The sequence below is a fragment of the Uranotaenia lowii genome, chromosome 2 (assembly GCF_029784155.1).
Source record: "Uranotaenia lowii strain MFRU-FL chromosome 2, ASM2978415v1, whole genome shotgun sequence".
NCBI classification, from domain to species: domain Eukaryota; kingdom Metazoa; phylum Arthropoda; class Insecta; order Diptera; family Culicidae; genus Uranotaenia; species Uranotaenia lowii.
The window spans coordinates 58,772,721-58,792,508 of record NC_073692.1 but is presented as its reverse complement, the minus strand read 5'-3'; the positions used below and the strand labels follow the sequence as shown (position 1 = coordinate 58,792,508).

The following is a 19,788-nucleotide window of genomic DNA, read 5'->3' as shown; positions in this document are numbered from 1 at the left end:
TGTCGTGGTTCCACTTTTGGGAGCAGAGCAGCTCCCATCATCATCATCATCATCATCGGATCGGGCCGGAGTCACAGTCGCCAAAGTGTAGTAGGTACCAAACCAACAAAACACTTTATGGAGGCTTCGTGCTGATCATCTTCGCCTCGTCACCGTCAATTCTCAGCGTCGTCGTCCGTCCGGCTAATCGAGTTGTGCAAATAGTACACAAGAAGTTCCCAAATAACGGAACCTGCATTATTATGATTGCAAATTTTATTACACGCTATTTTACAAATTGACGTTCCGTTCGAGAAGTTTGTCCGCCTGGCTCGGCGAGCGTCGTCGTTGATCCTCCTCCTTCTTCGTCGTCGTTGACGATAAACTGTTGCATTAATAATTCCCAAGAGGCCAATATCTGCCGAATCATTGAACATCTTAGTTTTGCGAACCAAACGGGTCAATACGAAAATTCCTTGGACTTGTGGGTCCATTTGTTAATTAAGATACCGCTTCGTTTTAAGACTTACTCATTCCTGAACAAAGACTTTCCGAAAATTCCGTAGGGTAGTGTGTTATATGTTTGGCATTGAAGGAAACAATCAATCGCTCCTTACTTGCTACCACATTTACATTCAATAACTCAAGTTGATTTACGTTTAATACTTCTGTTTGTTTATTTATTGAAATTTAATATGTTTCGAAACAAACATGGCACATTGAACAAGGTAAACACACCTGTATATTTACCCCACAGAACAACAAGGACCACAATGGCACACCTGTCCCCGCGGTGCAGTGTCATTGTGCCTGCTGGCTTAAATTTCAACAGAAGCGCACATGTTGCCGAATGTCGATGGACACCAGCGAACATTTCTTGTACGTTCGGCTACTTGCGCGGGTAATTAAGACACTGCTGCAGCCATTGCATTGGGAAACCTTGAATCGACATTTATTATTCACACGATCGGCGTGCCGTGCATATGCAATGTTGAGACCTTCCAAAGGTTTCGAGGTTGAAGAACAAGCAGGACCATGAAATTGAATGAATTAAGCTGCAGTTTGTCCCAGCGGTTGTACTAATTAATACCAACATTTTTTTTTGTTTTATTGAAGCATCTTTGAACGACCACGGAGGAAAAGTGATTAAATTTTCTTGTTTGAACAGTAAAGCAAATTAGTTAATTTAAGTGCCTTTAAAAAAAAAAAAAAAGGAAGAAACTTAGAAAAAAATAGGGGAGAGTGGGGTATCGTGGGCCATGGGGAAACGTGGGCCACTTTTAATATCTCAGATGTGTGTTGAGATAAAAATCTCAAACCAACTGTCATCACCGTCGCTTTGCGTGAGTATATATTCCTATATGTTGTTGACTGGAATTCGCATCATACGCTTCTTTTATTTATCCAGCTGAAAAAAAGTTAGAAAAATTTAGTTACATAATTAAAAAAACACCCGCTAATTGCATCAATGGGGAACCTAAAGTTCATAACAAAAATATGCTCATATGCTTATGATCTTAGTTTTGTCATGATCTTTCACGTGGAAAAGGAATTTTTGATGAAAAATCAATAAGTCACACAAACGCAACCAATTTGCAAATCATAACTTGTGGGGAATCGTGGGCCACACATCTTAAATCTCCTATATTTTTATATTTTTTTACGTGTTCAGAACTTAAAATACGTTTTATCTATCTGTAAAATTTTCTTATGCCAAATGAAGAGTTATGAAAAATATTTTGTCCATCCTATATAAGAAATTTTGCCAAAACGTTCGCGAGCCAGGTTTTGGAATCTATGCGATCATACACAGTTTTCTTTTTTATTTCATCATTAGGAATTAGGAAATCACCGTTTTGGGTCAACTCATAAACTTTGCATGTTATTTGGTCAATTTGGATTTGGTGGCCACGATTCCCCACCATTTTTCAAAATCCAAAAAATATTGCTTTTTCAAACAGCTCCCCACTCTCCCATACCTTTATCACAAGGAATATTTAAATAAGGTATTATAATATATTATATTGGATTTTTCCGTGACATCACAAAAACGAATGTATCAAAAATTTATATGCGAATGGCAGAAATTTTAAAGGATAACGAGTTTTAGAATGAAAATTAATTCCAATTACATTTTGATTGTTTTAAAAGGCCTCCATTTCACTTTGTTATGAAGTTTTTTGGGTCCTTAGAAGATTGCATTATGTTTGTTTCTTATTTAATTAATAATGCAATGTCATCTCGAAGCTAGAATGTGCAAAAAAGAAAAAAAAAAAACAGCTTTAAAGAAGTCTAGCTGGTAGTTATTCTTATGTAGAAAAATAAACACCAACTAATAATTGTTAACTCGATTTACTAAAATGCCAATAAATGATTGTGGTTTTGAATAAAAAAAATTGTGTTTTGATTACTTTATTGTAATAAGGATCTTAAACAGCACTGACTTGAACATTTTCATGGAAGACTTTGAACTAGTTTTTAAGTTTAGCAAATTCGAGTAGGGAATCTTTTTCTAACTTCGATAGTCTATTTTAATTAAAACTTACTCTAAAATCTTACTTTTTTTGTACCGATCTTGAAGAGCAAGAATTTCTCTTGAATAACAAATTTAAAAGTGGAAAAATTTCAGCTAATTCTTCGAATTATCAACAAAAGAGGCAAATTTCCTACTAAAGTAACAGATTTTTTGTGATTGTGACGTCACAGTCTGTATCAATACTAGAGCAGGGCTGCCTCGGTACTACCTTCTTTAACAATATTTGTTAAAATGAATCTCAGTGAAAGAATATTCCTTTTAAGAGATCCATTATTTATCTAATGAAAAAAACTAAGAGTCAAAAGAATTATTAATATAAAGAGTAACTAAGAATATGACTAAAACTACATAATTTAAATTAAATTTATCGCTAAGAAAATTAAAAAAAATTAAAAAAAGGACTGAATAAGTGGTTGGTTAATCATCGGTTTAGGTTATCTTTGTAGTACTGCATAAGTTTGGTCTTAAAAATATTTCTGTTCGAACTGTTTTTAATTTCTTCAGGAAGGCTGTTGAATTTTGTTGGACCAATGAAGGAAATTCGACGTTGGCCAAAACTTGTTGAACTTGTACTGCGCATCAAATGGTGAGATTGACGAGTATTGTGATATCGCAAACCCGCATTGAATCTTAAGTTTTGATTATTGTTTGAAGAGTTTAACTTATCAAAAACATAGGTTATAGTTTGAAGATCACAAAGTATGGAGAGAGGTAATATATTATGAGAGCGATTAGAATAAATTAAAATGGTTGGATAGAGAACAGGAAAATTGAATATGTTTTTCAGACAACGGTTTTGAAGAATTTGTAGACGAGAAACAAGGGACAACGACGCTCTGCCTCAAACAGCTATTTTATTTATTAAATTTATTAAATTAAGGTGCTCAACTCAAAATAGGTTCTATGCACCTGATGTAATCTAATTATATCAAACAATATTAAAATTTTTACTAATTCTTAAACAAAAATCGGTCGATGGTTTTGCGCACTTTTTTAACTTTTTTACAATGTTTTTCGTTTATGTTCCATTTTCATATCTACTTGTATCATACACGATTCTTGGTTGTTTTTTAAAATGTATTCTAAATGAGTTTTCTGATATTTTTTTTAATATTGCTAAAAAGAAAATTAACTAAATATTATGATCTGAGCAAAACATCGAAGCGCTAATTGCTTGTGACAAACTTTCAATATTTAAATTTTCATGTGATGATGATTGAGTTATTTGATTGGCTAATGTGTTGTCTAAAGAGACTGCGTGAAAATTGCTTTCTGTGTCTAAGAGTGAGTGTTCTTTGTTCGTTCTAGTGTTTATTGAGAGAGAAGTGTTACATTTATTTGTTCCTACTGTAAAAATTCTACCTGATGGTATAGTAGATTCTTCTTTGTCCAGTGCTTGCTGAGATTTTTCGACTTCTGGTTGAGAGATGTTTTTTACGTGCGGACTCATTTTCGTGCAATGAGTGAGATCTAGCTGCGTCGTAGCTGTGGGACTCTTCGATGTCGGAATCTCCTGGGCTACTTGTGCGTAGCTTCTCGTGAATACGGGTATCTCGGGAACTTGTTGTCTTCTTCTACGACGTGCTTCTCCAATTGAAACTCGATCGTTGGTTCGGATGCGCTGTATTTCCATTTCGTCAATGTACTTAGGGCATGTTCGAGACAGGGCGGAATGATCACCAGAACAATTTATGCATTTTGGCAACGATGCACATTCAGACGAACCATGGAACATTTGACCACACATTGCACAGGCCTGGTTGCCTTTGCAATGGTTTTTAGTATGACCGTAATGTAGACAATTTTTACATCTTAATGGAGAAGGAATATATGGCTTGACTTTACACAAGTAGAATCCGACATTTATACTTGCAGGTAAAATATTCAAATCAAACGTCAATATGAAGGTGCCGGTATCGACTGATTTGCCCGCCTTGTCCTTCTTTGACATACGACTCACTTTAACCACGTGTTCGCTCGTTAGTTCTTGAAGAATCTCTTTATCACTAAGACTCACCAGATCTCGACAATAGATCGTGCCGCTAATGAGGTTAAGAGTTGGATGTTTCGTAACCTCAACCTTGATGGTTCCACCAAAGTTGGTCATTTTCATCAGCTTTGCAGCCTGTTGACGGTCAACAGTTTTCAACAAAAGGCATCCGTTTCTCATACGACTTATTGTGACATTTGAGGAGAACGCGTCCATCGCCTTTTTGATAAAAAAGGGATTCACGGGGTACATGGTCAAATTGGCATCCTTTCGTTCCATGATCAGAAAACGTGGTCCGTTGCGTTGATCGACTCTCACTATCTTGTTGAATAAGCTAGTTGAATTTCCAACGCCGTTAGCCCGTCGCTTGTTTGACTTGATGCTTTTTTGATCCTTCTTGCTATCCCCAAACTGAGCCAACAATCCAAAACGTGAGCCAAATGGCCCAGGGTCACCTGGGTCATCGTCCATCTTTTTTGTCAACCTCCGCTTAGTTAAAAATTATTTGCACTCAAAAACTGAAACAATACTCTGTGACCTTGACCGAATGTGTTATAAAAGGTGTACGACTAGAGAGCTATCAAAAACGCGTGTTGCTCACTTGAAAGCTGACTAACGAAATGCAAACAGCTATTAAATAGTATAAACGGGAGTGTACAAAAGCAAAATAAAATTTAAGTAAAATATGACGTGGAACAAGAGCCTTCACTCTCCATAAGACTCCACTCAGGGATGATATTTTTTATGTAGTTGATCAATGTGGCAGAGCCATGACAGAGTTTCGTCTAGAATTGTTCCAAGATATTTGAAGTTGGTAACCCTCTCTATAGTTGTATTTGATAGATTGAGATCGCAATCAAGTTCAATTTTTTTCCTCGGAGAGTGAAAAATCATGTACTTCGTTTTAGCAAGATTGAGGGTCAGGAGGTTAGTTGAAAAACATTTGTGAAGGAGTTTTAAATCTTCTTCCATGTTGGTTATAAATAAGGCTGTATCATCAGCAAATAGACGAGGTATACCACGCAGCGGTAATTTGCTGAGATCATTGATGTATAGTAAAAACAGTAAAGGTCCTATATTGCTGCCTTGTGGGACACCAACTTCCAAGCTCTCTAGAGAGCTCTTTGCCTCACCTAAGATGACAAATTGTTTCCTGTTAGCCAAGTAGCTGCGTATAAGATTGTTAGCTAGGCCTCTTATGCCATAACACTCCAATTTTTTCAGTAATATACCATGATTAAGAGTGTCGAAGGCCTTCTTAAGGTCTAAATAGAGTCCACCCACGATTTTTTTGGCATCTATTTTTTCAATCACAGAATCTAGCAATTCGCAGATGGCTGTATACGTACTTGTTCCAGATTTTAACCCATATTGTAGATTGTAGAAAACATTATTTTCGTTTAGAAAGCTCTGGTTATTAAGAGCTTTTCGAAAACCTTACAAAAAATGCTTGAAGATGATATGGGACGGTAGTTATTTACATCGAGAGTATCTCCAGATTTAAATATTGGAATAACTCTAGCTGTCTTGAGACATTCAGGGTAGGTTCCTGTTTCTAAAATCTTGTTGAGAATTTTTGCGAAATGTTTACTATGATGTTTAAGCACTGTGATGAAATATTGCCGGGGCCACTGCTTTTTTTGTTTTTCAACGATTCAATGACTAAAGTAACCTCACCCACTGACGCGGACCGCAAAAACAATGAGTTAGAAATCCGGTCAATATACCTGTAGGTGTTAAAACTTGAGTATAAGTGTAAGGAGTGTTAAAACTTGAGTTCTTTAAATATGCCTTGCCTTTATCACCTATTCTAGATCGTAAACTTGTAGTGAATATTCCTTGTCTCACAAAATGGCATTTTTTAACATCATTTTGCAATATTTTTTTTAACATAGCTAGATTTTTGTTAAAATTATGTTTCAAATTATATATAATTGATTTAATGAATTTTTGAATAAAAAAAATTTTAAATTTCAACGACAGCATACTAAATTTCAAAAATTCTTGAATTATAAAAAATAAAAATCCGGTCTGCACTTGAGGGGTGATTGAAATGGGTTAATTTCCAAACCGATAATGTCAAGGTGTTTGAGCTATTGGGTATAACGCAATAAATGGGTATAATTCCCACAAAAAATGATAAACCTGAATAAGCCTTGAAAGTATATGCAGGTATTTGGAGACAATTCATGATGTGTTTATTAAAAATATGTTAAATATATGGAAAATGAATTATTTGAAGTAAATTTTAAGGTAAAAAAAACCCTACAAAAACTCCCCAAAAATGGCTATAAACCCCTGAAATAACTCTATTTGAAACCCTCAATTAAATTACTCCTGGCACTTTTATTACTGTATCTCAAAAAGCTATGAAGCGATTTAAAAATGTCTTAATTAAACAATCGTTGTCAACTAAAGGTATTGAATCGGAAATGCCTCATAATAGTTAAAACAAACAGCTCAAACCAGTGTGTTGCGAATGTCATCTAAAAGACAGTCGGGAGCGTGATAGTCGCATAATATTTCCCAATAACATTCGGAAAGATCTCAATGACATTGACGTTCATAATAAAAAATTTAAAAGACTGGAGAAAATGTTATTCAGTTTTGCAATGACAGTCGCTCAGAAAAATGTCATCGAATTATTCATCTCGATAACATTTTTGACATGTGACAGTCGAAGATTCTGTTGGTCCTCTGACTGTCGGAATGGCATTTTTGAATTTTAGATTGCGTGACTGTGATGGAAAAATTCAATAAAACGTCATGATTTTGACAGTCATGAAGTTTATCGGCCAATCTGGCCTGTTCTGGAACTCAAAAAATCAAAATGATTAGATTTTAACTTGCGACACATGAATACAAAGCTCTTGATCTGTACATGATGAGAATTGATAGGACAAGTGGTTCGGCCACGGCCAATCTGACCGCTTCCGAAATCCGAAAATTCAAAATGATCAGATTTTTACTTGCGATACATGAATAAAAAGCTCTTGATCTGTTCATGATGGGAAGAATTACATGCTTTACATCAGCGGCATTAAACTAGGAAACTTTTGATGCCTATGATTTAAAAAACTGTTTTTGGATGATTTTGACGTCTGTATTCAAATTATTTGCCAGATTTTGTCCATCAGCTCTTGTTCCAGTGATATGGTGTGTTAAAATTTTGAAATTGATAGAACCCTGACGGCTGGAACGAACTTTTGTGTGTTTAGGAAATAATTGAGTCCAGAGAAGGGGTATCATATGCTGCAGCACCAAAAAGAGTACATCTAAATTTTTTCCCCAAAACGCTTTGGAGGAACGTTATTTAATCAAAAACCGAGATATTTAAAGTCATTCAACTAATGCCAATTTACTGGAAGATGTGTAACTTACAACATGTTTGAAAATTTTCCTTGGAATATTCTTTTGAAAAGTGAAAAGTCAGGGGTTGAAAATTCTAAGCTGGATTTTTCTTAGGGATAGTAATGTTTGGTGTTAAGCTGATAAACCTCACCAAACATGATAAAATACTGCATTACTAAAAGAGGTTAATTATAACGCGCATGTTTAGTTTTTAAAAAAAATCTCCAGTTTAGATTTGTGCATTGAGTGTAAAACCTCCTTTTTCCAATTTAATGACATTGTATTGCACCTTTGTAGGTTGTTAATTGTGTATGGTTAAGTTTTTCTAAATCTTTATATCCAAGCTAATCATACTGTATTGATGTCTCAAATACGTCAATATGTCACAAATGATGCCTTTTTTTTATCTTAATCATCTCTTTAAATATTGATACATCCAAAGTAAGCTTTCACAAGTATACACTCATGATGAATGAATCAATTATGGAATCTTTATCCAATATTGTTGGTAGCTGCAAGCTTTATGCAACATGCAACATCCACTACTAGTTAGCTCAGTGGTAAATATGATTGAGGCTTTCTAATTGGGTTCGTCCAGCAACAACACATTCGATTGATGGACGTCCGGACGTTCACCGAAACCTCTCATAATATCTATACTTCACCGGAGCTTCGAAACTAACCCACATAACACCAGAGACCAGTGCCAATGCAATCTGAAAGCATCCGGAAGAGCTTTTCCTCTTCCAAGATATTCAATCCCAATATGTGTCTAAACAATAATGCCTCTGATTGATTGATTATAACAATTTCAGATTTTCTGAAGTTTTAGAATTGAATTTCAATTAAATTTTGCGTTGATGTTCAAACGATTGTGCTTTCCACCTGTTCGGTTGGCTGTTCTGCACACATACAAGTATGATGGTTTACTTCCCAATCCAGAGGAGTTAATAAATTGTGCAAGTCAAGGCACCCATCCTTTTGCCGGATGATGGCCGAAGAGGACCAACGATGTTGTTTGCATCGGTTTTCCAGGACTAATCAACATAGGCTGGAGAAGGAGGAAAGGAACGAATGATTCACCGACATCCCCAGCCTATTGGTTGATGAGCTATTTTCGACTTCTACTGAAATCGACTTTGCATTCGCAGCCGGGATGAACTCAGTGGTTTAAATTTCATGTTCTTTTTGTGTAAATTAAAAATAGAGGAAATAAAAAAAATTTATTAGTAAACATTTAATTCTTCTTCTATATATTTTTATTACTCTTCTTTTTGTTTCACTTTCTAGATCAGGCTTGGCCTGATTAAGTAGGAAAAGGTGTGCAATAGAGTGCCCCAAATGACCCGACTTTTGAGAAAGCTATGCGCTGCAGGCTTATACTGATCCTAGGCCTAGTACAAGGTTCCATGCCAAATTTGAGCCAGATCAAACCGCGGGAAAGGGTCGCTCAACGAGTCTTAAGTTTGTATGGGATTTTAAGACATTTTGTTCGGGAGGTACATTAAAAACCTGTTTTCTTATGAACTTTGGTCCTTTTCGGCGATTTGTTTTGAAAATACGTTTTCTTAAAGCCTAAGTTATAACAAATATTTCATTCCAAAACTGCATTTCGATTAAAGTTAACATAAAAAAGTTATTAGGCTTCAAAAATGGGCTGACATTTTCAAGGATGATATTCACCACTTTTAATGAGGTGTCAAAATGTTCGACCACTTCGACCGGAACACTCAAATGCATGCCATTCCGTCAAATCATGACCGATTTACAGTGAGGGGCAAAATAAAGTGTCCAAATTATTTTTTTTCAATTTCTTTTATTTTTCTGGTTAAAATTCAACGAAAACACATCGTAATCATTTTTAAAATATTGTTTATTATGTTCTTTTCAATTTTTGTTAATGTTGCGCTGGAAAAAAAAGAAAGTTTTTCTGATAGATAAAAAACAGTTAATATTCCAAAAAAAAACAGGGGCAAAATAAAGTGTCCAGATCAGTACAGCTTCAAATAATTCAAACTGAAGGCAAACAAGAACGATTTAATAATGGGTATGGCCTCCTTCAGCCTTCAACACCTCCTGCAAGCGCTTCGGCACACTTTCAACAAGGTTGTGCAAGTGTTGTGGGTCGAGTTCCTCCCACGCATGCTCCATGGCATCAAAATAAGTATTTTTAATTTGTCACACCAGTCTTATCAATCAGAGCATCGAGGATGGCCCACAGATTTTCGATCAGGACTTTGTGAAGGCCATTCAAGGGGTTTGATGTGGCAGGAACGGGAAAATGACGTCATCAGATTGGCCGTATGCTTCGGATCGTTATTCTGCTGTAAAACGAAGCGCTCTCCGAGGCCCGTCTTGATGAGGGATACCTCGAGGTTTTCCGGCAGGATATTGCAATATGACTCAGCTGTCATGATTCCGTCAATTTTTACCAAATTGCTCACCCCACCCCAAGAAAAGCACCCCCACACCATCACGTTACTTCCTCCGTTGCTCCGTGCTCGATACCAATCGAAAACGCTTACTGAAGAAGATAGTAAGTTGCTATCGAAATACCGGTATCTGAACTTTTCATTTACCGTGGTTGAATTAAAAGGAATCTTTCGATTGCTTTGATTCAGAGGAAAACATTGTTGTGGGCCGACGAATCCAAATTTGAGCTATTCAACCGGAAGAAAAAAAAAAAAAAAAAAAAAAAAAAAAAAAAAAAAAAAAAAAAAAAAAAAAAACCGGAAGAAGCGGGATCATATGTGGCGCAAGTCGGGTGAGGAGCTCCAAGACCGCCATATCCAAGGAACAGTCAAGCACGGAGGAAGTAACGTGATGGTGTGGGGGTGCTTTTCTTGGGGTGGGGTGGTAAAAATTTGGTAAAAATTGATGGAATCATGACAGCTGAGTCATATTGCAATGTCCTGCCGGAAAACCTCGAGGTATCCCTCATCAAGACGGGCATCGGAGAGCGCTTCGTTTAACAGCAGAATAACGATCCGAAGCATACGGCCAATCTGATGACGTCATTTTCCCGTTCCTGCCACATCAAACCCTCTTGAATGGCCTTCACAAAGTCCTGATCTGAACCCCATCGAAAATCTGTGGGCCATCCTCGATGCTCTGATTGATAAGACTGGTGTGACAAATAAAAGTACTTTTTTTGATGCCCTGGAGCATGCGTGGGAGGAACTCGACCAACAACACTTGCACAACCTTGTTGAAAGTGTGCCGAAGCGCTTGCAGGAGGTGTTGAAGGCTGAAGGAGGCCATACCCATTATTAAATCGTTCTTGTTTGCCTTCAGTTTGAATTATTTGAAGCTGTACTGATCTGGACACTTTATTTTGCCCCTGTTTTTTTTTTGGAATATTAACTGTTTTTTATCTATCAGAAAAACTTTCTTTTTTTTCCAGCGCAACATTAACAAAAATTGAAAAGAGCATAATAAACAATATTTTAAAAATGATTACGATGTGTTTTCGTTGAATTTTAACCAAAAAAATAAAAGAAATTGAAAAAAAATAATTTGGACACTTTATTTTGCCCCTCACTGTATATTGTTTTTGTTGCGTTAGATTATAAAATCTCAGATTATTCAAATATTTGGTAATGAATAATATTCACATGGTAACACAGATGAAGTAATAGTTCTGGGAGAAGTCCTGGCGAAACTCTAGGGGCGAGTTAAATAACTTGATCCCCATTTCATGTTTTCATCATATTTTCAAGTGAAAATTACACCCCAGAACCCCGTTTTCGCTGTGAAATGCGCATATGCTCAGTGTGATGATTATAAACGACTTTTGCTAAGCGAAAAACTTCATCGTTGAGGATAAATTTTTGACCGTTTTTTATTAAATTGCATAACCACAGGGGCTAAGGAAAATGACTATCAGTACTTTTTCAGTTGTAATGCATGCCACACTCCAACCATTTTCCCTTCATTTGGAAACATTTTAGACCGACTCAAGGCTAATTTTTTTTGTAATTCTCGTTAAAATTGTTTCACATATAACTGAACTTACTCAACTTACTCGAAATGTAATTATTGTACAAATTTGTACGCCTTTAGGCGAGGATTATGTTTCATCTCTTCTACCTAACATAGGTTTTTTAATCAATCCAGAATGTTTGTATTAATCAGAAGCACCAGATCGAAAAACACAAGGACCAAGGATTTCTAATGCTGCCAAAATGTAAATTATTTGAAAAAGTTCCATTTACAGTTTTCTGTCGTTTCTAAGATTCTCCTTGCGATAGCATTTTTTAATTAAGAATGAATGTTTAATCGTTTTATTGGCTGTAGATTGAAAAAAAAGTGTTTTATTCGGGTAAGAGTAAATTGTGTTAACTTTTGGAATTGCTAATAAAATAAATTTAATAAGTTAAAGGAATCGATAAATCTCTTACCAAGCATGTTTCGAAAATAAAAATAAAATCTCAATTCTTTGTGAAACAAATTAAACCAGAATCACAAAGAAATTAAGCCTTGAGTCAATCTGAAATATTTCCAAATAAAAGAAAAGATGAATTGAGTATGGCATGCATTACAACCGAAAATGTATTGAAAGTCCTTAGCCAAATGACAAAAATGACAAAAATGACAAAAATGACAAAAATGACAAAAATGACAAAAATGACAAAAATGACAAAAATGACAAAAATGACAAAAATGACAAAAATGACAAAAATGACAAAAATGACAAAAATGACAAAAATGACAAAAAAGACAAAAATGACAAAAATGACAAAAATGACAAAAATGACAAAAATGACAAAAATGACAAAAATGACAAAAATGACAAAAATGCCAAAAATGCCAAAAATGCCAAAAATGCCAAAAATGACAAAAATGACAAAAATGACAAAAATGACAAAAATGACAAAAATGACAAAAATGACAAAAATGACAAAAATGACAAAAATGACAAAAATGACAAAAATGACAAAAATGACAAAAATGACAAATATGACAAAAATGACAAAAATGACAAAATTGACAAAATTGACAAAATTGACAAAAGTGACAAACTTGTTGAGAACTACCGAATTTTAGAAAAATTACAAAATTTTAATTCTGATTTCGAATAAGACATGCTGAAAATTTGAAGTTTCTGTTAAGTTTTCAGTGGAAGCAGAACGAAAATTACTGATAATTTTCACTTAACTCCGCGACGGAAACTCTTATTTTTCCTAAGCGTTTCGTAAAATATACAGTTAAATCTATTGCAAAGATATTTGACCTGTAGTTTGCGTGCGTTGCCTGGCTGCAAATATTGACCGATTTGGACGATTAATAATTCATTCTATTGATTATTTATTCTTGTTCCTCTATATTGAAAATCAAAGTCCCACTAGATTACAAGTAGCTGATTCAGAATGAAAAAAGTCCCGAAAATAGCTCTTTTCAAAATTGTTAGAACTTTTTTTAGGTTTGTATATGTTGCGTTGATTTTAAAATTTTTGAAATTGTAAAAAAATATATCTATCCATGGATTTATACATATTGAGGGGCCAAAGGAAGTTTTAGTCGCTATCCCGGAACTTCCGGTAGAAAAAATTCTTCCTTCAAAAAAGGCACTTAGTTTTGGCTTTGCATTGCTGTATCTCATTCACCAATAAACCGATTTTCTAAATTCCACTTTTATCCTGTTGGTTCGAAATCTTTTGCCTTAGCTCAAACTCTTTTAAAATAGAACAGAGTCCGTCGTGAAAGGATCCGATGGAAACGTTTCTAGTGCTTTGTGAAGATAATTTCCTTCATTCGATTTAGCTCTGCTTGGTTTCGTACTGATATTTTAACTATTTCCACATAATCGATTTCGTTTGATAGCAGATGATTTGAAATGTACTTTATCACTCTTTCCTTTTAAGAAATGGCGCATATATTCCAGGAAAAAGACATCATTTTAGTTAAATTTTGCTTTACTGCCGTTACAAGCAAGATTGTCCCATGTGGAAAATCGTTCAAACGAGAAAAACACTATTGAAATATCAGCTTTATTTCCAATTTTTATCTCAAACTAAAAATTCACCGACAGTTTATTCGTAGTGAACATTTCAAGTTAATCAATTTACAATGTTCTCTGCCAAAAAAAATTCATTTTCCACAAAAGCAAATTAGAGCCAAAAATGCTCCGTGTGACACTTTTGCGTAGAATCAGAACCCATACCGATGCTAGTTCTACGAAAAACTGTCAGACGGCTACAATTTTTTTTATCATTTTCAATGCTCATATAGTTCATGTTTTTCAAGAAACTCAAGTTGAATCGTAATTTGAGAAATACGTTCCACTTTGTTTATTAAAATGTAAAGTTGAGCATGGATCCTGTAAGTAGTGCCTACCGAAAAGTGAAAGTGGAAATTTCTCTGAATAAAACACTCAAGGCTTCTTGCTCCTCCTCCGCCCTCTATTTAAGTGTTCATTTAGTGAATAACATTAAATTCAACAGTTTAAACGCATCTTAAGAGAATTTTTTTTTTAAATTGGCATTTTTCATAGAATTTTCTCTAGTGTGACATTATTGCGTAGGACTATCAACATAGAGACAACCACCTTGATGAAAATTTCGTATAAGTTCAGAGCAAAGTATGGTTGATAGTGATTTTATTCGAAAGTTAACAATTAAAGAGACTGTTTCCGGCAAAAAAAGTTTAAATGACCCAAAAGTCGAATGGGACAGTCTTGCATGGGACGGCAATTTAGCCGCATATCAAAACCTTTGATGTTTACCCAACAGATCTCTTGTATGTGTGTGTAGCAAGAACTCCATTGGAGTTCAAGACGTATATTCGAAAAAATGCAACTCTTTGTTTTGTGAATTACTTGTAAATGTATGGATGAAAATAGATGAAATTTTAAGAGAAGCTGCCCAGTATTGTAATTTTCAAGTGTGATAATTTTTTAAATGATCTGTCAAGTGATTTTTGAGATAGCTGCCAATGAGGAAGTGAATCGACTTTAATTTTTGAGCGTCACCTGCGCCATCTATAATGCATACCATGAACCACTTTCAAAGTCAAGGCTAGTTTTTATTCCGTTTTCTGAGAAAGTGCGTTTTTTGAGAAGTGCTATACAGGAAAAACGGTCACATTTGGAGGCCGTCTTCATTGTATATTTCATCATTCAATCGATTCGTCAATCAGTTTGGACGCGTTTTTAACCCGCTCCCGGCCCGCGCGTAATAATTAATTAATTGTTTTTTTTTTGCTTCTAGTACTTTTCGCAAGTTAGCGCTTTTTTCTTTCTGTGCCGGTGTTATAATAACAATAATATATATAAAAAAATGAGTAAAGTTTGCGAAGTGTGTGAAGCTGATTCTTCCGCTGAAGTGCTGTGGTCATGTGTCGGGTGCACCCGGTCATTTCACCCCTCCTGTGTGGGGGTATCGTCCCTGCGTGGCTCACTCCGTATCAAGAAATTTGACAAAAAAACGGTGGATCCATCCTCGTTTTTACTTCCATGCTGTGAGTCATGCCAGTCGCTGGTATCCACAACGTTTGATTTTAATGCGCTTGCTGAGCAACAGAAGCTGCTAACGAAGCAAATAAATGAAAACACCGAGGTGATGCACCGACTTGCGCAGAAAGGTGAAAGACCGAGCGATATCCAGCAAATTTTGGAGAGCATAGAAACTTTGCTTAACGATCTTAAGGAACAGATGGCCTCCATAAATTCATCCTCTTCAAATTTAAAAAAATACATTAATCAATCGCTGACCATAATTAACAATGACATTTGTCAGCTTAATCAGCGAAGCATCGAATCAGCAGCCATTTGTACGATGCATAACAATCCATTGCTTGAAATCGACATTATAGGTGAACTAAAAATATTGTCATCGAATGTTGATGAGCTTAAATCGAAGATTGTTCAGGCTCCCACTTTGCCTGTTTCACTGCCAAGCTTAGAGTTTGAATTGGATTTAGTAAATGCTGATAATTCAGGATGGCGACTATTAGGAACCACTAAAATTTGGAAAGCTGACTGGAGTGAATATGATGAGCGAAAAAAGCGTCGCTTACTTCAGCAAAAAATGGCAGATGCCGCAAATATAAGAAAAAATCAAAGAAAAAGGGAATACAACTCGAACAGTCATAATAAAAATAACCACAACTACAATAAAAATCGGTACCACAATCCCAACCTCAACTTTAACTGCAATAACAACAAAAACAACAACAACAACAACAACAACAACAACAACATTAACAACAACAGCAACAGAAACAACAACAACAACAATTACATTCAAATACCTACTGACCGTGAGCTTCTTGCTGCAGCGAAGGTTCAATTCTCCAGACCTCCACCCAGTCATCGCCCAATTCACTTTCAAAGGGGTGAAATTCTTAATCCGTACCCAACAAGTGCTGCATCAACAGTTTCAACACCTATCGCTCCGCGCCCGTTTAATTTGTCACCGTCTGGAACTTTTTCGGCCCCAGTATGCAGTTCATCTTTTGTCCCAGGGCACGAACCCGTGGCTGTGCAAACGTCATCGACTGCTCCATGTCAGGCTTGTACATGCAGACATTCGTGTTTTGCCAGAAATTGACAGACCCCTTGGAGGACAACAATCATCTTGAAGAATCGACGACTCTCCATCAAGGAGAGGTAACTAACTTTAAAGAGACAATAATTTATTGTCAAAATTTTAATCGAATGCGGAGTGCAAGAAAAATTCATGAAATTTTAAAAAAAGTTAATGGCTGCTCGTATGACATTATTTTAGCTACAGAAACAAATTGGTCTGAAGATATAAAGAGCGAAGAAGTTTTTGGAAGTCGATTCAATGTTTTTCGAAGTGACCGCGATTTCGAATCAACTGACAAAGAATCTGGTGGTGGAGTACTTATCGCAGTTGAAGGCACTCTTTCCTCTGAACAGCTTCCTAGCAGTAAATGCGCCGAGTATGAAGATGTCTGGGTTAAAATTACGATTCATGAAGAAATACATATTTTTGTATCTGTGTATTTCCCTCCAGATATGGCTAAAAAAGACTCATATGAAAAGTTTTTCCGGACTGCTGAAACCATAATTGAATCATTGAAACCTGAGACTAAAATACATATTTATGGTGATTTTAACCAGAATTCCATTGATTTTATTGAAGATGTTGAAAACTCATCGATATTGCAACCGGTTATAGGTGAGAACGTAACATTACATTTTATTTTTGATAAAATAAGTGAACTAGGATTTCATCAAATTAATCATGTTCGCAACCAGCAAAACCGCTTTTTAGACCTATTGTTCACCAACTGCACGGAAGATTTTTGTATTGAAGAAGCTGCAGATCCATTATGGAAAAACGAAAAATTTCATACTGCCATAGAGTATTCACTTTTTACTGATCTATATAGACAGCGCCCTAGTGGTGCCGATTTTGAACTCGTATACGATTTTAAAAACCTGAATTATTCTGATTTTGATATGCGTTTCAATGATATTAATTGGCAAAATCTTTTGAAAGATGAATCAGATATGAATGTAGCTGCTGGTTTATTTAGTAGTAATCTATATACAATTATTGACGAACTCGTGCCTAAGAGAAAGAAAAGAATACTGACAAGCTATAAACATCCAGCATGGTACACACGTGATATAAAACAACTCAAAAATAAAAAGCAAAAAGCACATAAAGCCTATAAGAAAAATAAGAATTCGCACAATCTGAACGCATACAAAGAAATTTGCAGAGTACTTGATGTAGAAATATCGCTAGCTTATAACAGTTACAACGCAAGAGTAGAGAGCAATATTAAATCCGATCCTAAAACCTTCTTTAGCTATGCAAATGAAAAAATGAAAACATCTAATTTTCCATCACGTATGCAGTTTGAAGACTTTGATGGATCTGACAGTGAGGAGATTTGTAACCAGTTTGCTCGTTTTTTTCAAAATATTTACAAAAAATCTAATGCTTCTCCAGACTTAAATTATTTTTCTTATCTTCCTGAACGAGTAAATGACGTTAGTGTTGAAAATATTACTGTGCAAGAAATTTTAAGTTCCCTCAATAGACTTGATGACAAAAAAGGTCCAGGTCCTGATCAAATACCTCCACTATTACTTAAAAAATTTGCTACTTCGTTTGTTAATCCACTATTTTGGCTGTTCAATTTATCTCTTAAATCAGGAGTCTTTCCGATAGCCTGGAAAAAGTCATTTTTAATCCCAATATTTAAATCTGGTAAACGATCAGACATAAAAAATTATCGAGGCATTGCTATTATCTCATGTATCCCAAAGATGTTTGAGGCGATTGTGAATCAAAAGATGTTCAATCAAGTAAATAATCGCATCTCCAATAACCAACATGGCTTTTTCAAAGGTAGATCAACATCTACCAACCTATTAGAATTTGTGAACTTCTCGCTTGGAGCTATGGACAGATGTAATTTTGTTGAAACTTTATATACAGATTTTAGTAAGGCGTTTGATAGAGTTGACATTTCATTGCTACTTTTTAAACTAAAACGTATAGGATTATCAACTTCACTTTTAAAATGGATCGAGTCATATTTGTCGGATCGAACGCAGGTAGTCCGTTTTAAAGGAAAAATCTCGACAGAAATACAGGTCACTTCTGGTGTTCCACAAGGATCTCACTTGGGCCCCTTGTTATTTATAATTTTTGTAGACGATGTCAATTTAGTATTAAATAGCGTCAAAGTACTCATTTATGCCGACGATATGAAACTGTACATTAGACTGAGTCGATTTGGGGTCATTTTGGAATTTCTCAAACCCTGGGGTCTTAAAAGCTTCGTCTTGGTCCAAAACTTATCCATGATTTTTTGCAAAATTTTTAAGTAACGTTTACATGAGTAAATTTGAAGTTTTGGGTTTGTATGGGAAAATTGAGTATTTTGTACTGAAAAATCAACATCATTTTTGTTTCGTCTGTGGAACCGAGCCAGCTGATGGCTTTTGTGCCAATTTATCAATTTATAAAATTCCTAAAGGAAATTTTCCGCTGAACAACTTTGTCGAAGACCGTAACTTCGCATCTTATCAGGAAAGAAAGTTATTAGCTGTTTAACATGGGTATGTCTTTTCGCATTGATTTACAATAAATTCAATTGACATCACTGCTTGAGCCTCGCGAAGTGTTGCATGGAAAGTAGTCACGCAATACCTCGCTAGGCACCCTGCAGTGATGTCAATTGAATTTATTGTTTATCAGTGCAAAAAGACATACCCCTGTTAAACAGCTAATAACTTTTTTTCCTCATAAGATACGAAGTTTAGGTCTTCGACAAAGATGTTCAGCGGGAAATTTCCTTTAGGAATTTTATAAATTGGCACAAAAGCCATCAGCTGGCTCGGTTCCACAGACGAAACAAAAATGATGTTGATTTTTCAGTACAAAATATTCAATTTTCCCATACAAACCCAAAACTTCAAATTTACTCATGTAAACGTTACTTAAAAATTTTGCAAAAAATCATGGATGAGTTTTGGACCAAGACGAAGTTTTTAAGACCCCAGGGTTTGAGAAATTCCAAAATGACCCCAAATCGACTCAGTCTACTGTACATGGAGATACGTAACAGAATGGATTTACAGCATTTTCAGGATGATATTGATATTTTTTACACTTGGTGTGCAAAAAGTCTGCTAGATCTCAATATTAAAAAGTGCAACATTATATCTTACTCTAGAAAACTGAACCATCATGATTTTAATTTTACTTTAGGGCAGCAGCAGATTGAAAGATGTAACAAAATTAGGGACCTAGGTGTAATACTGGACACCAAACTAACTTTTATTGAACATTTTAACACGATTATTAATAAAGCTTTCAGTATGTTAGGGTTTATCAAAAGATTCTGTTATCACTTTAAGGACCCTTATACAATAAAAACACTTTTAACATCGTATGTAAGATCTATACTCGAATATTGTAGTGTAGTTTGGTGCCCGTATCAGCCC

At 35.3% G+C, this 19,788-nt stretch overlaps 1 protein-coding gene across 1 annotated transcript; it reads right to left on the bottom strand.

Moving 5' to 3' along the window:
• Positions 1 to 1,379: 1,379 nt before the first annotated feature.
• Positions 1,380 to 4,976, bottom strand: LOC129741432 (uncharacterized). The gene is made up of 2 exons (XM_055733155.1): positions 3,878 to 4,976; positions 1,380 to 1,387 (listed from the first exon to the last, which is right to left on the bottom strand). Exons 1-2 carry the CDS (start codon positions 4,974 to 4,976, stop codon positions 1,380 to 1,382), a joined length of 1,107 nt encoding a protein of 368 aa, XP_055589130.1.
• Positions 4,977 to 19,788: the final 14,812 nt, after the last annotated feature.